General features: G+C 45.9%; 1 protein-coding gene across 1 annotated transcript; it reads right to left on the bottom strand.

Moving 5' to 3' along the window:
- Positions 1 to 3538: 3538 nt before the first annotated feature.
- EIF4A3 (eukaryotic translation initiation factor 4A3) lies at positions 3539 to 17563 on the bottom strand. The gene is made up of 12 exons (XM_006259246.4): positions 17333 to 17563; positions 16229 to 16301; positions 13957 to 14023; positions 12612 to 12674; positions 11134 to 11266; positions 10081 to 10161; positions 9494 to 9635; positions 8152 to 8290; positions 5243 to 5358; positions 4274 to 4381; positions 4064 to 4191; positions 3539 to 3796 (listed from the first exon to the last, which is right to left on the bottom strand). Exons 1-12 carry the CDS (start codon positions 17493 to 17495, stop codon positions 3780 to 3782), a joined length of 1230 nt encoding a protein of 409 aa, XP_006259308.1. The 5' UTR covers positions 17496 to 17563; the 3' UTR covers positions 3539 to 3779.
- Between the last annotated feature and the right edge of the window lie 474 nt (positions 17564 to 18037).

Below are 18037 nucleotides of genomic sequence, written 5' to 3'. Positions count from 1 at the left end.
TTCTTCAGGCTGGGCTGTCCTTGTGGGTGCCACATGGTTTGGTGGTCCACAGCTTCCCCTGCCCTCGTACTCCCCTCCCCCCGACGAGCCTAGTTTAAAGCCCGCCGGAGGAGATCCGCCATCCTAGTAGAAAACACACGCTTACCTTTGGGGGACAGGTGAAGCCCATCCCAGCTGAGCATGTCCCTCGTCGTGATGTGCGGGTCATTGTCCAGGAATCCGAAGCCTGCCTCGAGACACCACTGCCGAAGCCGCCAGTTGGTCTCTCTGATGCAGTTCTCCTGCCGTCTTCCTTGTCCGGTCACTGGTAGGATGGAAGAGAAAACCACCTGTGCACCGAACTCCTTCAGCACGCCATCCAGAGCACTGTAGTCCACCATCAGGTGATCGGGGTTCTCCTGGCCGCATCATTAGTACCCAGATGGACTAGGACCATGGGGTAATAATCGGTGGGCTTGATCCTGGCCTGGATTACCTCCGTCACATTCTCCAGTCTAGCGTGTTGAGTGCAGCAGCCTGAATGCAGCCAGTCTGCTCCCATCAACCAGCAATGGCCACAAGAGCTGTCATCTGCTTCTGTTGCTCTTCTTTCTCTCCTTGCCTTTCCTACTTCCTTGTGGCATTTACAAATGTGAAAAAAAGAACAAGTTGAATAAGGGACCACTCCATTTTGTGGGGGGCAGACATTTTGGGAAACACAGAACCAAGCTGAGGCCTCCAAAGCGAGCTCAGTCAGGCTCTGGATGCATAAGTGAATAACTTACCTGAATGTTAGCTAGCATATTAAGGATATGTATTTTAGTTCCGTATTCAAAGGGTCCTTGAACCCCTTCTATTTTGCTCAAGGCGTTTTTCTCTAAAATCTCTTTGCTCTATATGTACCCCATTCTCTCTCTCCCTGAACAATAAAAGGATACCTGCATGCACTGAGCTCACTGTGAATTCCTGTGGGGAGAGGGGTCAGACAGTAGTTATAGCTCCCCTTGGGTTGGCTAGCTAAGGTGGGCATGGCTTTTTACTGTCCTCCTGTATTGGAGGTGGCTTGTGAATGCTTTAAGCTAATAGAAGCACCCCAAAAGCCCACAGTGGGTTAAACACTCTCAAAGTCTACAAGGTCTGTGTACTGGGGGCACAGACCACTAACAAAAACCAGACCCCAGGTGATGGCCATGGTTACTCCAGGCTTGCAAGTGGGCTCCTGGAAGGGGGTCAGCCAATGTAGGCACCCCAGGGGAGACACTTGAAGCATTGCTTTTGTTCGGGTGCAGTGAGGTGGGTGGCTTAACGCAGGAGTGCCCCCTACTGGCCTGCCACATCCCCCATAATTTGGACCCTGGGGCTGGGGGGGAACATAGGCAGGGCTTCCCTCGGGACCAGACCCCTTCACTGCTCCCTGCCAAGCCTCTGAGAAAGCAGCCCAGGAATGTGGGTGACAAGAGAAGAGAGGCAGGGCTTTGCCTGGAGACCAGACCCCAGTGCTGGTGGTAGTCAGAGGGGGAAAACACACCCATGCCCTGGCCCTGACCCCCTGCAGTGGTCTGCTGTGGGGTGACTGCACTCCGAGGGTTTCCCCACAGTGGAACCCAGCCCAACTTGGGGCTTTCAGAACCCCTGCACCCCACCCCACCTGTCAGGTGCTGGGTGCAGCCAACATGGGGGGAAATGGACCCTTGTCCTAGCCCTTCCTCCCCCACTCTGGCATCTGTCATAGGCAGGGGACATGGCAGGGTGATTTCCATAGTGAATCCTACCACAGACTGGCTTAGACAGGGGCATCCTGGAGCCCTTCCAGCCATGCCTGTCAGGTGCTGGGGAGGGGGACAGGGAAGGCCCCAGTCCCAGCTACAGGGTCCCTGCTGCATCCTACCAGCTACCACTGGTTCTGGGCTCTGCAGGATATGCTGGGCAGCCCTGGGGCTTGGGCCAGGTGGTAGGGCCTGATCCTGCCCTATATGGAGCATCCCCATCCTTGGCCCCTGGTGCAAGCCAATAGGACAGCCTGGCACATCCTGCCAGAGCCTGGCACCGGTGGCAACTGGAAAGAACCCAGCTTGGGGGGGGATGAGACCAGGGTGGGGGGCTTTAACTCCCACCCCTGCATGTTAGTGATTGTGCCAACCAGATCATCAGGGATGGCCTGGCTGGCCTGCAGGCTGGAAGACGTGGTTTTTGTACCCTCTGCTGTTTGGTCTAGGCCACTGAAGGCCTCTGCCTACTTTTCCCAACTGAAATGTAAATGTCTGTGATATTCAGTATTGGTTCAATCCATGCAGTTTTATTCAAACCACAGGTTTGTCTGAATGCACCTATCCAGTACTTAGCCCATGGAAAAGGGAGAAAACCACACTGAATGTCCTTAGGACAGGGGAAGGCAAAATATGGCCCACGGGCTGGATCCAGCCCACCAAACCATTCTATCCAGGCCACGGGGATTTCTAAAAAATTTAGAAAATATTTATCTGCTCCTGGCTGCCTGTCAAAGATGACAGCAGCCAGGAGCTGAAGGACCCAAGAGGAGCCAGCAGCAGGAGGCAGGAGCCCAGCCCTGCCCCACCCCCAGCCATTTCCCTGCCTCTACACTGCTCCAGCACATGGCTGCTGGCTGCATTGCTGGACCAGGGAGCAGGGGTGAGTCAGTAGGGGTGGGTGGGTGTGTGTGAAAACTAGGATATATTAAGAGGCACATTAAGAGCTGACAGAGCATTCTGCTTTGGCTTCAAGTTACTTTTAGCAACCTGCATGAATCAGTCTCAGTCAGAAATCTCAGTGCTGCAAAGATTTTCGCCCAAGCCATTATGTTGCACCATGAACATTTAATAAAATCTCTGAAGCAGGATCCCCGCAATACCCTGCTCCAAGTAAGGCTGAGCAAGCAGCATGTTCACCATCAGCAACATGGATAGCCACATCATTCAGATTTAACACTGCAATCTAACGCAAGCAAGACATCACCTCAGACAACCCTAACCTTGTTATGCTTTCAGAGTTGAGCAGCTGACATCACCACACTGGCTGCTTATTACAGGAAAGCAAAGATAGTGAGCTTGTCTATATGTGACCCTTTTAAGTCGGATTAGCCTAAAATCACCATTTTTAAGGGTACATTAAGGACGTGTGTACACACATGCGCACCCTTAATGTGTCTTAAAAATGGCGATTTTAGGTTAATCCCACCTAAATTTGATACCTGCTTAAAGCAAGTACCAAATTTAAGATGGCATAGCTAAGTCGCATTAGCCCACGTGTACACACTTAATTCACATTAACGCGGTGTGTCAATGGACCTTAAACAAAGATGCATTAAGTGTAGGCGCATGTAACTACATGTTTAGACACGCCCAATGTGTACCAAAAACTACAAGAAAATAGAAGAATGAACCTCTCAGTGTGAGAAGCAATATAGGGTGAGCTCTGTTAATGACCTATTTCATGAGCTTAACTATACCTGAAATCAATGGATCAGTGCATCTACTGGTAAAAAGCCTCAGAATTAATTTATTATCAGGTGTCATCTTAGAATTAAAGGAATCAGATATAGTTTATGACAAAAAATTTTTTTTTTTTTTTATTTAAAAAGAAAGCAGGTTGAATGAAAGCAAACACTATACACAGATGCCAATTTGCAGATTAAACTAAGAAAATTAAAATGGCAATGTAAGGGGCTTTGAAAACGTCACTTAAATAAAAATGACTAAGTGAAAAGTTACTACATGGAAAATAACAAACAGGATAAAAATGCAGGTCTTCAATTCTGCTGGTCTTCTGTTGGTCTTGTTTTTTTAAATGAGATCAGCAACTGAAAATGAGGGAGAGAACATAAATTGAGCCTGTACTGAATATGTAGCACACAACAACACAACAATAATGGAGCATGCATATACTGCTGCATCTACCTCTTCATGGAGATTAACAGAGTTCATGCTAACAGGATTTTGGCAGGGTGGGAAAACACAGCTATTCTACACACATCTTTCTGTTCCTGTTGAAGCCTGAGGCATGGCACCATACCACCAGGTTTTGAGGCAATCACCACAGTGACTATCTGAGCATGCAGTGCACTTACCATTCATGGGCATTTCATCTATCTGAGTGGAGTAGTACTGCTCAATGTCACGCAGGATACGAATGTCATCATTCTTCACAAAGTTGATGGCCACGCCTTTGCGGCCATACCGACCTGATCTGCCGATTCTGTGGAAGAGACAGACCCAGAATGAGCTGGCTGGCTAGTTGCAACTGGATCAAAATTTAATGGTGGGAACCATCCCCTTACCTGTGTATATAGAGTTCTCTGTTATTAGGCAAATCGTAGTTAATGATCAAGGATACCTGAGGAACATCCAGACCCCGGGCCCAAACGTCTGTAGATATAAGAACTCGGCTGCAAAAAAAAAAAGAAGTTATTGCAACTGTGTTCCACTGGAGGATGCCATGCAACGAGATACAGGCATCACCTGTACTGGGCTGTTGTGTGCCCCAGACTGGACTGCATGAAGCATGCAGCTAAGTGGGACTTGGGAGACTAGGCAGTAGCAAAGCTAGCTCAAAGTACTGCTATCAAACCATTTATCAGGCCATCAGCTTAGCAAAGGGACAAGTGGCATAAAGTCAGTTCAATATTTACAGACAGGCAGGATGCATCGTTTCCTCAACCAATTCAGGTACGGGAAGGGGGATGGGAAGGACAGTCCCTCTCCTCAGGGATTTACATGGACAAAAAAAAAAACAGCCAATCCTCTGAAAAGTAGCATAAATATCTATCCACCACAAGAGTGCTGAGGACTTTTCGGATAGGAACTTGAGAGCAGGGGCATTTAACATCCAGGATTACCACGACTTGTTATAGATACTGCGCAAAAGGTAATTATTCTCACAGCCTTGCTTCTCATTCTTCCAAATCTGTGGCTTGCTAGCCCTAGAGCTACCAAGTCTTACTGAAGAAAACTGGCTCATTTATACTTTTCCCATCATGGCCCTCTCCCACACCCTCTAAATGTTTTCCACAGGTCTTCCAACCTGTCAATCTCTCTGGACACTTGTCAGACTCTTAATACTTATGAATCTTAAGGATCTCAGAATTCTCAAGTCTGTCGGTGTAATGTTGCAGCTTGTTCTAGAAGCACCACATATGAGGGTGAAATTAAGAAAGGGCTTTTCAGGGGTAGAAAGAGAAAGCATAAATACACCACCCTCCTGCAAGACCCAGGAGAAATCCTGGCATGGCCAATCCCACTTCACTTGCCTGGCACCAGATCTGAACTCCTTCATAATGGATTCTCTCTCTTTCTGTGGCATGTCTCCATGCATGGATGAGACTGTGAAATTCGCTTCTCTCATCTTCTCCGTTAGCCAGTCCACCTGTGTACACAGCAGGATAACCCACATCAGTTGTACATAAATGCCATTATGCCATTCCTGGCATACAGATCTGTTGGACACACTTAACAAAATTTTAATCAGAGAATCTCACAGAGATAGATAAAGACATGTCAGTGGGGCTATGAGATTTCACTGTCTGCTTCTTAAAATAATTTTGGTGGGGGAGAGGGCAGTAGTTAGTCCGCAGAACATCAAGCAGATCATAGAAATCATAGAGAAGTAGGGCTGGAAGGGTCCTTCATAGGTCACTGAGTCCAACCCCCAGTCTAAGGCAGGATCATCCCAATCTTAACCATTTTATTCAAATCCAAAACCGAACCTCTTTGTAAAACTACCATTAACCCTAACACACCCCAACCTGCCACAGGTAAAACAGGGGGACCAAGGACCATGGCAGCCAATATTCTGCTTTTGCAAAAGGTTGTTAATATACATTCAAGAGATCCTGGGTAAAGGGCCATGCCCTCTGCTGTAGAGGAAGGCAGTACCCCCCACAGTCCATACCCATCTGACAATGAAGTAACATTTTTTCCTGACCTCAAGTATGGCAATTGGTCTGACCCTGAGTGGAGGAGCAAGACCCTCTCTGTCCAGGAACCTCAGGCTTTAAATCCCAGCAGGAGCACAGACACACCCCAGTCAAAATCCCCAGCCTTGGCTGCAGCCAACACCCAATGCCTCAGAGAAGGAAGGCTTTAAATAAAAAAAAAAATTAAAAAATTTAAAAAATACGGACATGTAGCAGAATGGGGGTGGAGGAATGATTCCCTCCCAGCATCATGCCACAACCAGCAAAGCCCAGAAGCATGGGAAATACCCATAGTAGCACACAGGCATACCTATGCCTACATCATCCCTGACCAACCTCTTCCTGAACACATCCAGTGACTGAGAGTCCACAACTTCCCTAGACAGTCTATTTCACTGCCTCACTGTTGTAACAGTGAAGAAGTTGTCTGATATTCAGTCTAAATCTACTTTGCTGCGATTTCAAGCCATTGGTCTGTGTCCTGTTCTCTGTAACAAGAGAGAAAAGGTGTTCTCCCTCTTCTTTATGGCAGCCCTTCAAGTATTCCAAGAGTGCTATCATGTCCCCAATTAAGCACCTTCTCCACAAGCTGAACATGCCTAGCTCCTTCAGCCTCTCCTCATATGACTTGCTTTCCAAGCCCTTTATCTCTGTCGCCCAGCAGTGGCCCAACATAAGCTTCAATGAAAACTACCACAGGAACTGCAAATCACTACAACACTACAAAAAACTAACAACTAGCCCAGAAGCCAAAGACCATAACTCCTTGTGGTACAGAGCAGAGCTCCTCTAAGGTGTCTAAGCTGCAGATACAGGTGAGATCCACAAAGCCCTGGTGGTTGTAAGGCCAAACTAATATGCACTTTATAATTAGCATAAATTATCTTTATTAATAGCATAAGTTAAACTATGTTTGCTTTGCTTCTCAGCCCAAGGGAAGATGCAGGAAAGCTAATGGTAGCCAATGAAAAACCTCATAAACGAGAAGACTTCAGAACATAGGCAAAAGGGTGGCTAAACTAGATAGGCCAGCTTTGGGTTGCCTAGAGCTAGCTTTGAAGTTTTGGGCCAATTAGATCAAGTCTTAATACAGAAGTAGTTTTATACCAGTTATGGAAATAGGCATATTTCTTGGGTGACAAATAAGATACATCCAATTGCCATATTAGAAAGAATATATGCATATTAATTATTAGATTACCTATCAATCTTATCCATACATCTGCTAGCTTTATTATTTATTTTTAAGATTATCTTTATTTAGCAAGCTTTTTATATCTAGCAAGATAATTGGGTTTAAAAAGCCAGGTCCATCTCAATCTTTGCTCTTCAGCCTCGAACTCCTGTTCTCGCTGAATTACCTACTGACAGGTTAACCAACATCAGCAGTTCTTTCAAATTTAAGTAAGAGGCTTTTTGTCCAACAACTTTAAAATGTATTTCTATTATATCTAAAGCAGAAATTGATCTTATTTTTTTATTTAGGTTTATGATCCTTGTATGCATTCAATCATATTCTTGCTATGCCCACTTAGTGTATGAGCGATAACACACTACTATTTATAATTTAATATAAAACTTGCTATTAAAAGTTATTTAAATTTATTTTACAGAGAGCTTGATATCGGTGGGACAGACTTCTCAAACTTTCCTTGATCCCTAGGACACATCTGGGGTCAACACTAGCCCAATACCAACCTAAGATGAAACCAAGTTCAGGCATATCACAAACAGGCACACAGCTCCACTTCCATTTCAATTCCATGAGCAGCCAGCTAAACCACCCCCCATTCAGGGGCAAACAGCTCTTTTGATGGGGTCTGTATGCCTTTAGTCAATCTCAGGTCAAGAGCACGGCCAAATCCTTCAGTTACAAGACAAGCTGAGCAGCTCAGTGCACTGTGGGCTGTTGCAAGGATGGTCAGAATGGACAGGCAGTCAGAGTGATTAAGGGCCAGAGGGCACGACAGGATGGAGAGCAGAGCTAGGGAGAATTTGCACTGTAGCAATTAGAAACTAGATCCCTCATGCTGAAGTGGAATTTCCCCTGATCTCAGCCCTGCAAGGCTTGGTGTATTAAAAACTAACTGCCAAGCACAGTGGCCTGCATTTTAAAACTGGAGGACTTGCTGAGATCAGCAATCCCCATGATTAACAACTTATCTACCCACAATGCACAGGAGAAATAGCAGAGCCACTACTGTACACCTAAGCACGACGCCCCCTACATGTTCTCACCATACCTTCCTCTTGGTATTACAGAAGATGACAGCTTGCGTGATGGTGAGCGTATCATACAGATCACACAGCGTGTCAAACTTCCATTCTTCCCTCTCCACAGCGACAAAAAACTGCTTGATTCCTTCTAGAGTCAGTTCATCACTGCCAAGAGAAAAGATGAGAGTTTTTGAGTTTGCCAATAAAGACAGAAATCAGAACAATACATTTAAACCTTCTGGATAGTTTGTAAGCACTCACACCATCTTGTGCACAATAATCTCTTAGTGTTTCAGGAATGCAGGGCCCTAGGGCTACCTAAGGTGCCTTGGTCTGGCACTTTGCAATGTTGAAAGGATGGAGACCCTGCCCAGAAGTTCAGAGGCTGTAGGTTTGCAAACTGTAACCCAGGAAGAGGTCTCTGCACCCAAGATGGACTCCACAGAAGTCAGGGACCCCTCATGCTGTAAGAAGTTTCACAGGATCAAGATTTAAGAAAAGAGTGGGAAGCTGCAACACATGCAGGGAAAGGATGCTGAGGGTTTTGACTGCATGAGTAACACATATGAGGTTTTGGGCCTGTATGAAGGCCATGGTTCAGAAAAGTCCCAGCAAGGGGCTGCTTTGAGTAGGAACTTAAAAGGGACCAGTGAAACAAAGATCTGAGCTTGTGTCTTATTAACAATGCATATGGGACCCACACGGTGATATTTTCCATTCCTACTGTTTTTAATTAGCAATTCTCAAAAAGGAAATTCTGGGAACTAGTGCAATACCCACATCACCAGAAACAGCTTTGCAGATGAAAGGGACCCAAAGTCAGACTGCTCACAATTCTGGCTTGGCTGCTACCTGTGGAACTCCTATGCATACACATATTGGGAAATCAAAAGGTCTCCAATGTTTAAGATACAAGAAATCCAAGAGCTCCCCAGTAGGCTACCAGCAAAAACCAAGACTTGGCTTCCCAAGTACTTCCAAGGGGGAGCCTCCCTTCCTTGTACATCACAAATTACAGACAGAGATTGTCCTCTTTCCTGGAAGAGCAAGAGAAGGCAGAGCAGGAGTGAAAGAGGGACTGTGTGGGTGGACACGAGAGAGAATCCTATGTGGGTTGAGCTACACAAAGGAGGAAGCAGGACAGAATAAAGCTACAAGACCTGTAGAGGAAAGAGGTTTGTGGTAGGGAGGGGTCTTCCTTTATTCATCCAAGAAAGAAATGCAGCAAAAAAGCTCACATTCAAGAGCCTTCAGTTCCAGAAGAAACCCTATTTCTGAGATCAGTGGGAACCTAGCGAAAGAAGCAATAAGACCCCGCATCAGACAAGCAGAACCCAGATCTGCTCTTCTGCTGGCAATGTCACTCACCGTTTAACTAGGATACGAATAGGGTCCGTCATGAACTTATTGGTCATCTCCAGGATCTCATGGGGCAAGGTAGCACTGATGAGAACCACCTGTGTAGCGGGAGGCAGGTATCGGTACACATCGTAAATCTGCTCCTTGAAGCCTGCCAAAGCAAACCAAACAGCAGAGCCCTGTTAGTACCTTCAACTCCTTTGAAAACACTGTGCCTACAAGGGTTCACTGGGAATTCAGGACTAAGGCTATGCTGAAGATTAGATGGTACTGCACTCACAACTCACCCAAACAATTTCATTCCAGCCCCCACTCTGCCAACCTACTAGATTTGGTGCGAGACAGACATTCCAGCAACGAAGGCTTTGCTAAGGGCTCAGTTACAGGTCTGGTGTTTTTTATAAGGGCTCATATTCCATGAAGCAAGATGTGCTAAGTATCAAGAACGATTCTAGCCCTGTGACCATAGCTATAGGGCAGACCTGCTGGCAATGAAAGGGCCACACTCTTTTAAGAGCACAATTGCTGGCTGTCTGCATGTTGGAGACTGGGGGGGCAGCAAGGCTGGGGAGAGCGCACAGCACATTCGTACATACCTTTATTGAGCATCTCATCCGCTTCATCCAAAACCAACATTTTGATGGCCCGCGTCCTCAAGCTTCGGCGACGGATCATATCTGCAAGATTGCACTGTGCATTAAAACCACTCACCAGAGGCACAGAACCTCATGCCCACAGTTAAACACTTTTCATTTCTGAGAATTCAATACTCTGGGTCTCAGGACACCACTAGTTTTGTGATGTAAGCCACACCTTCTCAAAGAGGAAGCAAATCACAGCCTAACTGTAGCAAGGCAGCTAACCAAGCAACTGTAGCTGGACACAATGTGTACAAATCCTTTAGGACCCATCTCATGCACCAGCAGGGATCCAGGATGTCACCTCTGGATTATGCATGAGGGTGAGTGGTGACTATGGGCTTTCCCACTGTATCAAGGGGGAGCCTTTACTCATACCACCGTGCTAGTACCATGCCTAAGAAGCATATAGTGCTTCTGCCCACTCCTGCCCTAGCAGAGGAGCAGTTTCCATTGTTGCCAAGTTGGCAGCAAAATGAGAACGGTCAGGAAAATAAAGTTAAGGCCGCATGCTGAGCTAGCCAAAAATGGGCACTGGCAGCCAAGTTTACAGCGGGACCAAGTTGCTGCATATCATATTCCAAAACAATGCTGTAAAGGCTGGTCAGCCAGAAACAGTCAAGCTGCTTCTTTTCCAGTCTCTTCCCTTGGGATCCACGTTGCATCTCAGGCATTGCCACAGCAACGTCCTCTTAAGTAAAAAATATTCTTTACCCTGAGCAGATCTATACACAGCAACAAGAGATAAGTAAAATTTGCCATACCCTACAGGGGGGAATTTGCCATACCCAAAGAAAAACAGAGACATAAAAACTTCTCTCCTGTTTTTCATGAATTATTATTCCCAGACGGTAACAAGTTACAGACTTTTATATTTACGACGTCCCTTTAAATGGCCATTTCATGTTTCCACGGGCTGAACAAGCTGAAGCACAAAACTCATATGGAACAATTTTAATACATCTCTGGTATGAAGCAAGACCTGGAATAAACTTCCATTGAACTCCTTACCAAACACACGGCCTGGGGTGCCAGCAACGACATGTTGCCCGTAATCCAGTTTTCGGATGTCTTCACCAACATTTGTCCCTCCGATACAGGCATGACACTGCACGTTCATGTAGTCACCCAGAGCAAGAAGACCCTGCATCAGACAAGCAGCACTTAGGCAGTTTACAGAGACTCCATGTAAACTTGCAAAGACCGTTCTGACCATCTGTACAGCTCTTTTGCCCTAGATTTAAGAAATCCATTTTTCTCCACCCCAAACCTTTCTGCAGTCTCCTCCAACCTGTGATGCTTCTGTGCTTTCTCTGGAGAAGCAAGCACATGAAGGAATCACTGGGGTAGTGCGTGTAAAAAAAAAGCAGCAGCAAGAACAACTCTCCCCTGCAAGAGAAGGAGTTTCAGAGTCCCAGGTAGAAGAAAACACTATCGCCATGCTGAGTTTAACTCCCTAAAAACTTGAACCAGTAATCTAAGCTTCCAGCTTGGGTATCACAAGTTTTGCAGCTGATTTTGAACAATTAGTGCGTTCTGCAAAGAGGAAACCTTTCCCCAATTGTAACATTTGTAGTGAATTATGAGTTTCTCAATTCCAAGGTTCAAACAGCAGAATCTTTTGAGGTTCAGAGTAAATGAGAAGCCCATGATATCTTATTCCAAAAATGTCATTATAAAAAAAAAAAAAAAAAAAAAAAAGCTAGAGGAGCAAGGCAAGGGTTTCAATATTATCCACCTTCAGAGCCTGGATTGCTTTACCAGGAGAACACCCTGAACGGGCAGGGCAGATCACCAAATCAGCTCCATAATTCTGCCAAAAAACCTGGCACGCAACTGAATCGCGAGAGAAGGGCCAGTATCAGCAGTGGCAATACATTGTGCCTGCTGCCTGAATCTTCCTCAGAATTAACACTAGAATCATGAACGTTCCACAGAAAGCAGAAGAACAGGTAGCCTTGGGCTAACTGGGATTAATTCTAGCATGACAGCAGTAAATCAACAGCATCATCATACAGCTGTATTTTGTATAGCTGGTCCATACTACAAAATATCTATGGTACTTTTTAACAAACATGTAGCACCCATGTTTTTCCCATGGAGGGAAAAGAAAAAAAAAAAAAATCACTGAAAACAGACAGTGATACTACTAGCCACATAACTTTTTTTTTTTTTTTTTTTTAAGAAATACTTGGCACTTTAACTTGGTCTACCCTTACATGTGTTATCAGCACAGAAATATCAATTAGAAACATGGTGGGGGGAGGGGGCGGGAATCTCAGCCCCAATCAATACACAGGCTATTGTAGAGACAATGAGAGCCCTTTTGTGAATACCACTTATTCCATGCAGGAAACTGGTACTGGTTATCCCAACCAAGTAAATTTGCCAGCATAACCTGAAATTCTACTTACCTGCAGGCAAAGCATTCTCTTGGTAGGCAAGCCCTCACAAATGCTTACAGACACTAGTTTTTCAAAAACTCTTACCTTCTGTATCTGTACAGCCAGCTCCCTCGTTGGCGCAAGAATCAATGCCTGGGTTTCCCGAACCTGGTAAAGACAATCAAACACATCAGACATCCCACAAAACCAGCACAGTTCGTTGCATCAGATTTCAAGAATGATCCATCACATACATTGCGGGCTAAGAGCTGTTTGCAAGGGCTCATCCATCCTATTCAATCCCGCCTGTATTGAAATATTTCCCTGTTTAAGCCACTTTCAACAACAGATCATCCATCTGCACCTTTCACTCAGTCAGCTCATTTTCTCCTCGCCAGCTACAGCACCATGTTTCGGCCTACTTTTTGTAATGCACTATGTGCCCTTTGAATTGGTTGTTTTTTTTTGTCTGATGTGACTGACAGTTTATTAAAAGACTTTTCAGTTCAAACGTTACTTGTTTTCAGGATGAAGGGCAGAAATCTTAACTCTTGCAAACATTCAGTAAGACTACATATTATCATTTATTGCGCTGGAAAAGCATTACAAAGACAAAAACTTCCCTTAGAATTGACTTTACCATTCTGAAAGTGTGAATTATTTTTCTAAATTGTTACTGCACAAAGGGAGGTAAGAGAGGAAGAAACAGAAACAAAGACTCATTGTAAGACAGTATTAGTTTCTATAAAATCATGATTATTTAACACCACCTATCCATTAAGGCTCTGATGCAAAAAATCAGTAAGGCATCAGCAACTCTATATCAGCGAGTCTACCAGCATCAATGGAACTATTAAACGGTCATTACCATACACTCTGTGCGTGACACCACACTATGACTTATGGCTTGTTTGTGAAGACAGGTTGATGCTGCCAGAGGTGAATTTTGAAAAACTAATTTCATCTGTTGTGAAATATTTGTATTTTGAAAATACATGGACATTCTTTGAAGGGGAAGGGGTACAAAAGCCAATAAAAACCAGCTTAATAACAATGGAATTTTATCTTAAGTATTTTTTCCCCTGGCCCAAAATTCTCACCTAACTCACAGAAGCAGACCCAACGAATTCATGGGGCTACACACATGAGAAAGATGAACAGGAACCAGCCACTTCTGTCTTCCAATGACTCCTCGTATTAAAAGAAGAATACAGTCAAGCATAGCAGAAAAGTTAAAAATCCCTGCAAAAGTGGAGTTCTTAGTCACAATCTTGGATGAAATCTGCAAAATCCAAAGTTTTCTGCTAAATTTAATTGCACGTTAAAAGATTTAAATGTAAAGCCTTATTCACTGATTTGTAACAGTCAACCATAAAAGCAGTGGCTTATTTAAAAAATTATATGTACCTGGGTTACAAATTGTAGAGTGCCTCAAATAATAAAAAAGTACCTGAATATCCAGACACTGCAGAACCGAGATACAAAATGTTGCCGTTTTTCCTGTTCCAGACTGTGACCTGGAAAAAAATATTATATATATTTTTAAGTGCTCAATTCCTTGGTAACACATATAGCCAATTTTAACTCCTTACCCAAAAGAAAGGTTAATTTCTTAAGCAGTCCTTTTATATTCAACTTGGCAATGAAATGACAATATTCATTTTCAATATTGCACATTACAGGGTTTTACCTGATGGGGTTGCACAATTTTCAGAATAAAAACAGTTTGAAGCTAGCAAAATCCTTCTAGAAAACATTCTCAAACACAAATTCCCAAACTCTGGTACATATACCTTTGGTGGTACTGAGCCTGAACTTTCATCGATGCACTTCACAGCAGTTTTTAAGATTGTTGTATATGGAATAATAAAGTTTCACTGGTAGTTTTAACATGTTGATTAAGCCACACACTTACATGACACAGTGCAAAAAAACCCCATAAGGTTTCCCTGCAGTGAATTACACCGAATATGAAGCAAGTAGGCAAAGTGGAAGATTTTTAGAGAACCCTCCAAATGTGGACAGGCTTGTCAGTCTCCCAGGGCCAATAAACTCCTATAGACAAAAACAAGCAGATTTTTTAAAAAGCTGTTGAGTGTTCAATCCATCAATCTATGGGATAGTTTGGATAGAGATAATCCTGCCTCAGGCACGGAGTTGGACTAGATGACCTCTGGAGGTCCCATCCAGCCCTACTTCTCCATGAATGACTCATTATCAAGGAGAGAAGAACAAGCTTTTTCTCCTCATGTAGTTCAACTTAAAGCCACCAGATATGCCTGGTTGACAAAAAAGATCAACTGCAAAGCCCATCTCAGCTGCTTGTCAGCTACAGTTGAAAACAGGGTGGGGAGCTTATCAAAATAAGGATTTAATATTGTGGATGCAACTGCACTTACTTTCCCCAATGCTTGCATTTATAACAAGTTTCAGGAGTTAACATGTGGATGAGTTCTCACACTTACAGTGCATTTAACTATTGTGCCATATTCCTTACAACACCGTGGTGAAGCATCCTATATATCTTCTTGCTGACTGCTTGTGTACACTACCAAAAATGTATTAACTATAACAGTGATCACCAAACAGTCAATTGCAATCAACTGGTTGGTCTGGAAGTCCCTGACAGTTGATCTCAGTCTGGGGGGAAGAGGGGGTGGCTGCTAGCCCACCCAGACTAAGATCAACTGTCAGAGGCTCCGCAATAAGGAGGAGCGGGACACACGTGGGGAGCAGCAGGATGCATGTGGCTGGGCTGAGCCATGCCCCGTCATTGGGGCCAGGCTGGATGAGTGACACAATCCTCCTCCGCACCCCCTGCCACCTGGTGACAGAAGCCCCGGCTGTACTGGGGGAGGGTCAGAGCCCAGGGTGGCTCATCCAGGCGCACGGGGGGTCTCCCTCTGCTGCATGCACCCCATGGAGGCCCGGAGAGCATGTGCTCCCACGATCTGTGTGCAGGGTGAGGCAGCAGCCGCTGCATGCTAGGCTTTGTGCCCCGAGCCCTGCTGCAGCTTGGGGCACAAAGCCCAGTGTGCAGCAGCAGCCACCTCGCCCTGTGCACAGATCGGGGGGGGGCACATACCCCCGGGCCTCCATAGGGGCGAGTGCAACAGCACACCCCCACTATGTGCCTGGACAAGCCACCCATGCTCCAACCCTTCCCCAGCCCAGCCGAAACCCCACTCCCTCCTGCCCCACTCCCTCCCTCCCTCACCGTGGGGACCTCGATCTGCCTCCCCCTACCCCCCTTCCTCCTACAGACTGACCTGCTGGGTGGGAGGATGGTGGGAGTGGGGCACAATAGATCCTGGACTGCCCTTTACTTCAAAGAGTGATCTTCACCTTAAAAAGGCTGTAGATCACTGAACTACAATGTTAAAATAGGCAACTCTGAGTTCTAAAAAACATATCCATAACTGTTATATTATTCCTTGGTTATACTTTAATACTTATATTAAAAAAAATAAACAACTGATTCTTTCCTGTGTGGAGCACCTTTATAAAGATATGTGAGGGGCAAGGATTTTGTGTAGGTGATATCTTATTGGCCCATCTGCATGGTTGGAATACATTTAGACAAGCTTTTGAATACAAGACACTTCTCATCAGAATTTGCCGCCTGCATAATTCCTGGATCATCACGGGTACATCATTCTACCACTTTATAAAGACAAACATGTTATATTATTTTCTTCCTTCAATCACATAATTTCACTTACTGTGCAATCACATCTCTTCCTTTAATGATCTGTTTGATTGCTCTCTGTTGGATCGCCGATGGCTTCTCAAAACCTGCAACATTTGAAATAATATAAGACACCTTTTTAAATGCCTGCTCACAGGTGCACAGAAGTAGCGCTTCAAATAATTTGAAAGCTGATGTGTGAAGCCAAGTGTAAGAAGTGGGTTTTCAGAAGCACGTAGGGCAGCAGTTCCCAAACTGTGGTTCGTGACCCCAAATGCGGTCGCAACATCAGCAAATGGGGTCGCAATAAACAGGGATCTGGGTTGGGAGTGGGGGGCCATGCTGAGGAAATGGAGTCATAAGTGGGGTCATGCTGAGAAAAAGTTTGGGAAGCACTGACGTAGGGACTGTTCCATTAACTTGATGGTTTTCAGCCAGTTTGGTTAGGTCAGTACAAAGGTGCCTGGACACTTGTACATAGGGGCACCTGCCCCACTTCAGCACAGCTGACTTCTGCAGATGTAACAAGCTGCAGCAATATTAGCCTAGTTTAAAGTGATACAAAAGTGCACAGGATAGCAGTGCACTGCAATCATTTAGCTGCTATGTCCAGAGAAACCCTAGAATTGCAACTTGCATTGTCTCTCAGCAAACTGTGTCCACATTCTTCTCTCTTCTTGGATAGCTCCCCCACATTGGGCTCTCTAGAAAGAACAAACTTGACACCATGTTGTTTGATGTCTTCCTACACCTCCCGTTGGAGGCCCCTGTGGTTCAGTAATAGACTCCTTATCACCCATACAGGAGACCTGGGTTCAAATCCCAGATGCTTACACAAATACAGTCACAGAGGCACCAAGCGCCTAAACCCAGTCTGACCTTTGGATTCTGTCTCAGTGCCCTAAAGGGGGGGATGCAAGGTCTGACCAGCCCAAATCTCCTCTGGGCGACCTCTCGTGCATACACCATAACCCGAGAGGATCAAGGGTTGTCAAACATCGCTAGGGCCAGGGGTAGGACGGCTCCCCGGCAGGGCGGAAGCGGGGCGCGCGCGGGCCCGGGAAGCTCCGCGCGTGCGCACACGGCCCGGCACGCGCTGCCCTCTGCTCCCCCTCCCCGGCTTGCCCCAGCCGCGCACCATAGGCGTAGATGCCGCGCAGCAGGTCCTCGCGCAGCCCCATGGTGTCGAAGGTCGGCGTGACGTCCACCTCCTCGCTGGTCTCGAACTCCACCTTGGTCATGTCTTCCTCCTTCATCAGCCGCTTGCGGGCCGAGCCCGCCGAGCCCGCCGCCCCCGACATAGTCGCCACTCCGACAGCGGCCTCCGCGCTCCGACCGGGAACTGGGCGCCTCACGTGCGTGCGTGCGTGCGTAGCAACGTCAAGCCGCACGGAGCGTACGCCCTTCCCTGCCTCCCAGCGCTGGCGCATGCGCGCATACTCTCCGTTCTTGCCAGCAGTTCTGAGCAGCTCCTCAGACGCAGGCGCGGACCTCACTGCCGCAAGGGGCCGGTGTCCTGCTTGGAGCGTGGTGGCTTGCCGTGCGGGCAGCCAGCCAGGGGAGGGGGCTCCTGTGTGGCTTTGTTACCCAATGAACTGGGGGAAAAACATTTATTATTATTAAAAACAAATTTTATTGTTCGTTAGTTGGCCTGATAAATTCATATTTATTCATTAGTTGGTCTAATAAAAAATATCGTGTTTACCCAAAGAACCTCGTCTCCCATTATTCCCCAATCACAAAGGGCATTTTACACATCCAAACACCGCAGCACTGGGCACTTTGAAAAGCGCCCAGCACTGCAACACTTGAGGTTGTATAAGTGGCAAAATGAGCGTGAGCG

This window comes from Alligator mississippiensis, chromosome 1, assembly GCF_030867095.1.
Source record: "Alligator mississippiensis isolate rAllMis1 chromosome 1, rAllMis1, whole genome shotgun sequence".
Taxonomy (NCBI): domain Eukaryota; kingdom Metazoa; phylum Chordata; order Crocodylia; family Alligatoridae; genus Alligator; species Alligator mississippiensis.
This window is presented reverse-complemented; position numbering and strand designations above follow the sequence as displayed.

Bases quoted from the DNA above. Each gene is read 5' to 3' on its own strand.
- EIF4A3 (XM_006259246.4), bottom strand. From the start codon at position 17,495: ATGTCGGGGGCGGCGGGCTCGGCGGGCTCGGCCCGCAAGCGGCTGATG. The intron at 10,162-11,133 runs GTAAGGAGTTCA...GCAATCTTGCAG, and splicing joins CACCCCAGGCCGTGTGTTTG to ATATGATCCGTCGCCGAAGC. The intron at 4,382-5,242 runs GCAAGTGAAGTG...TTTTTTTTGCAG, and splicing joins GAGTTCAGATCTGGTGCCAG to CCGAGTTCTTATATCTACAG.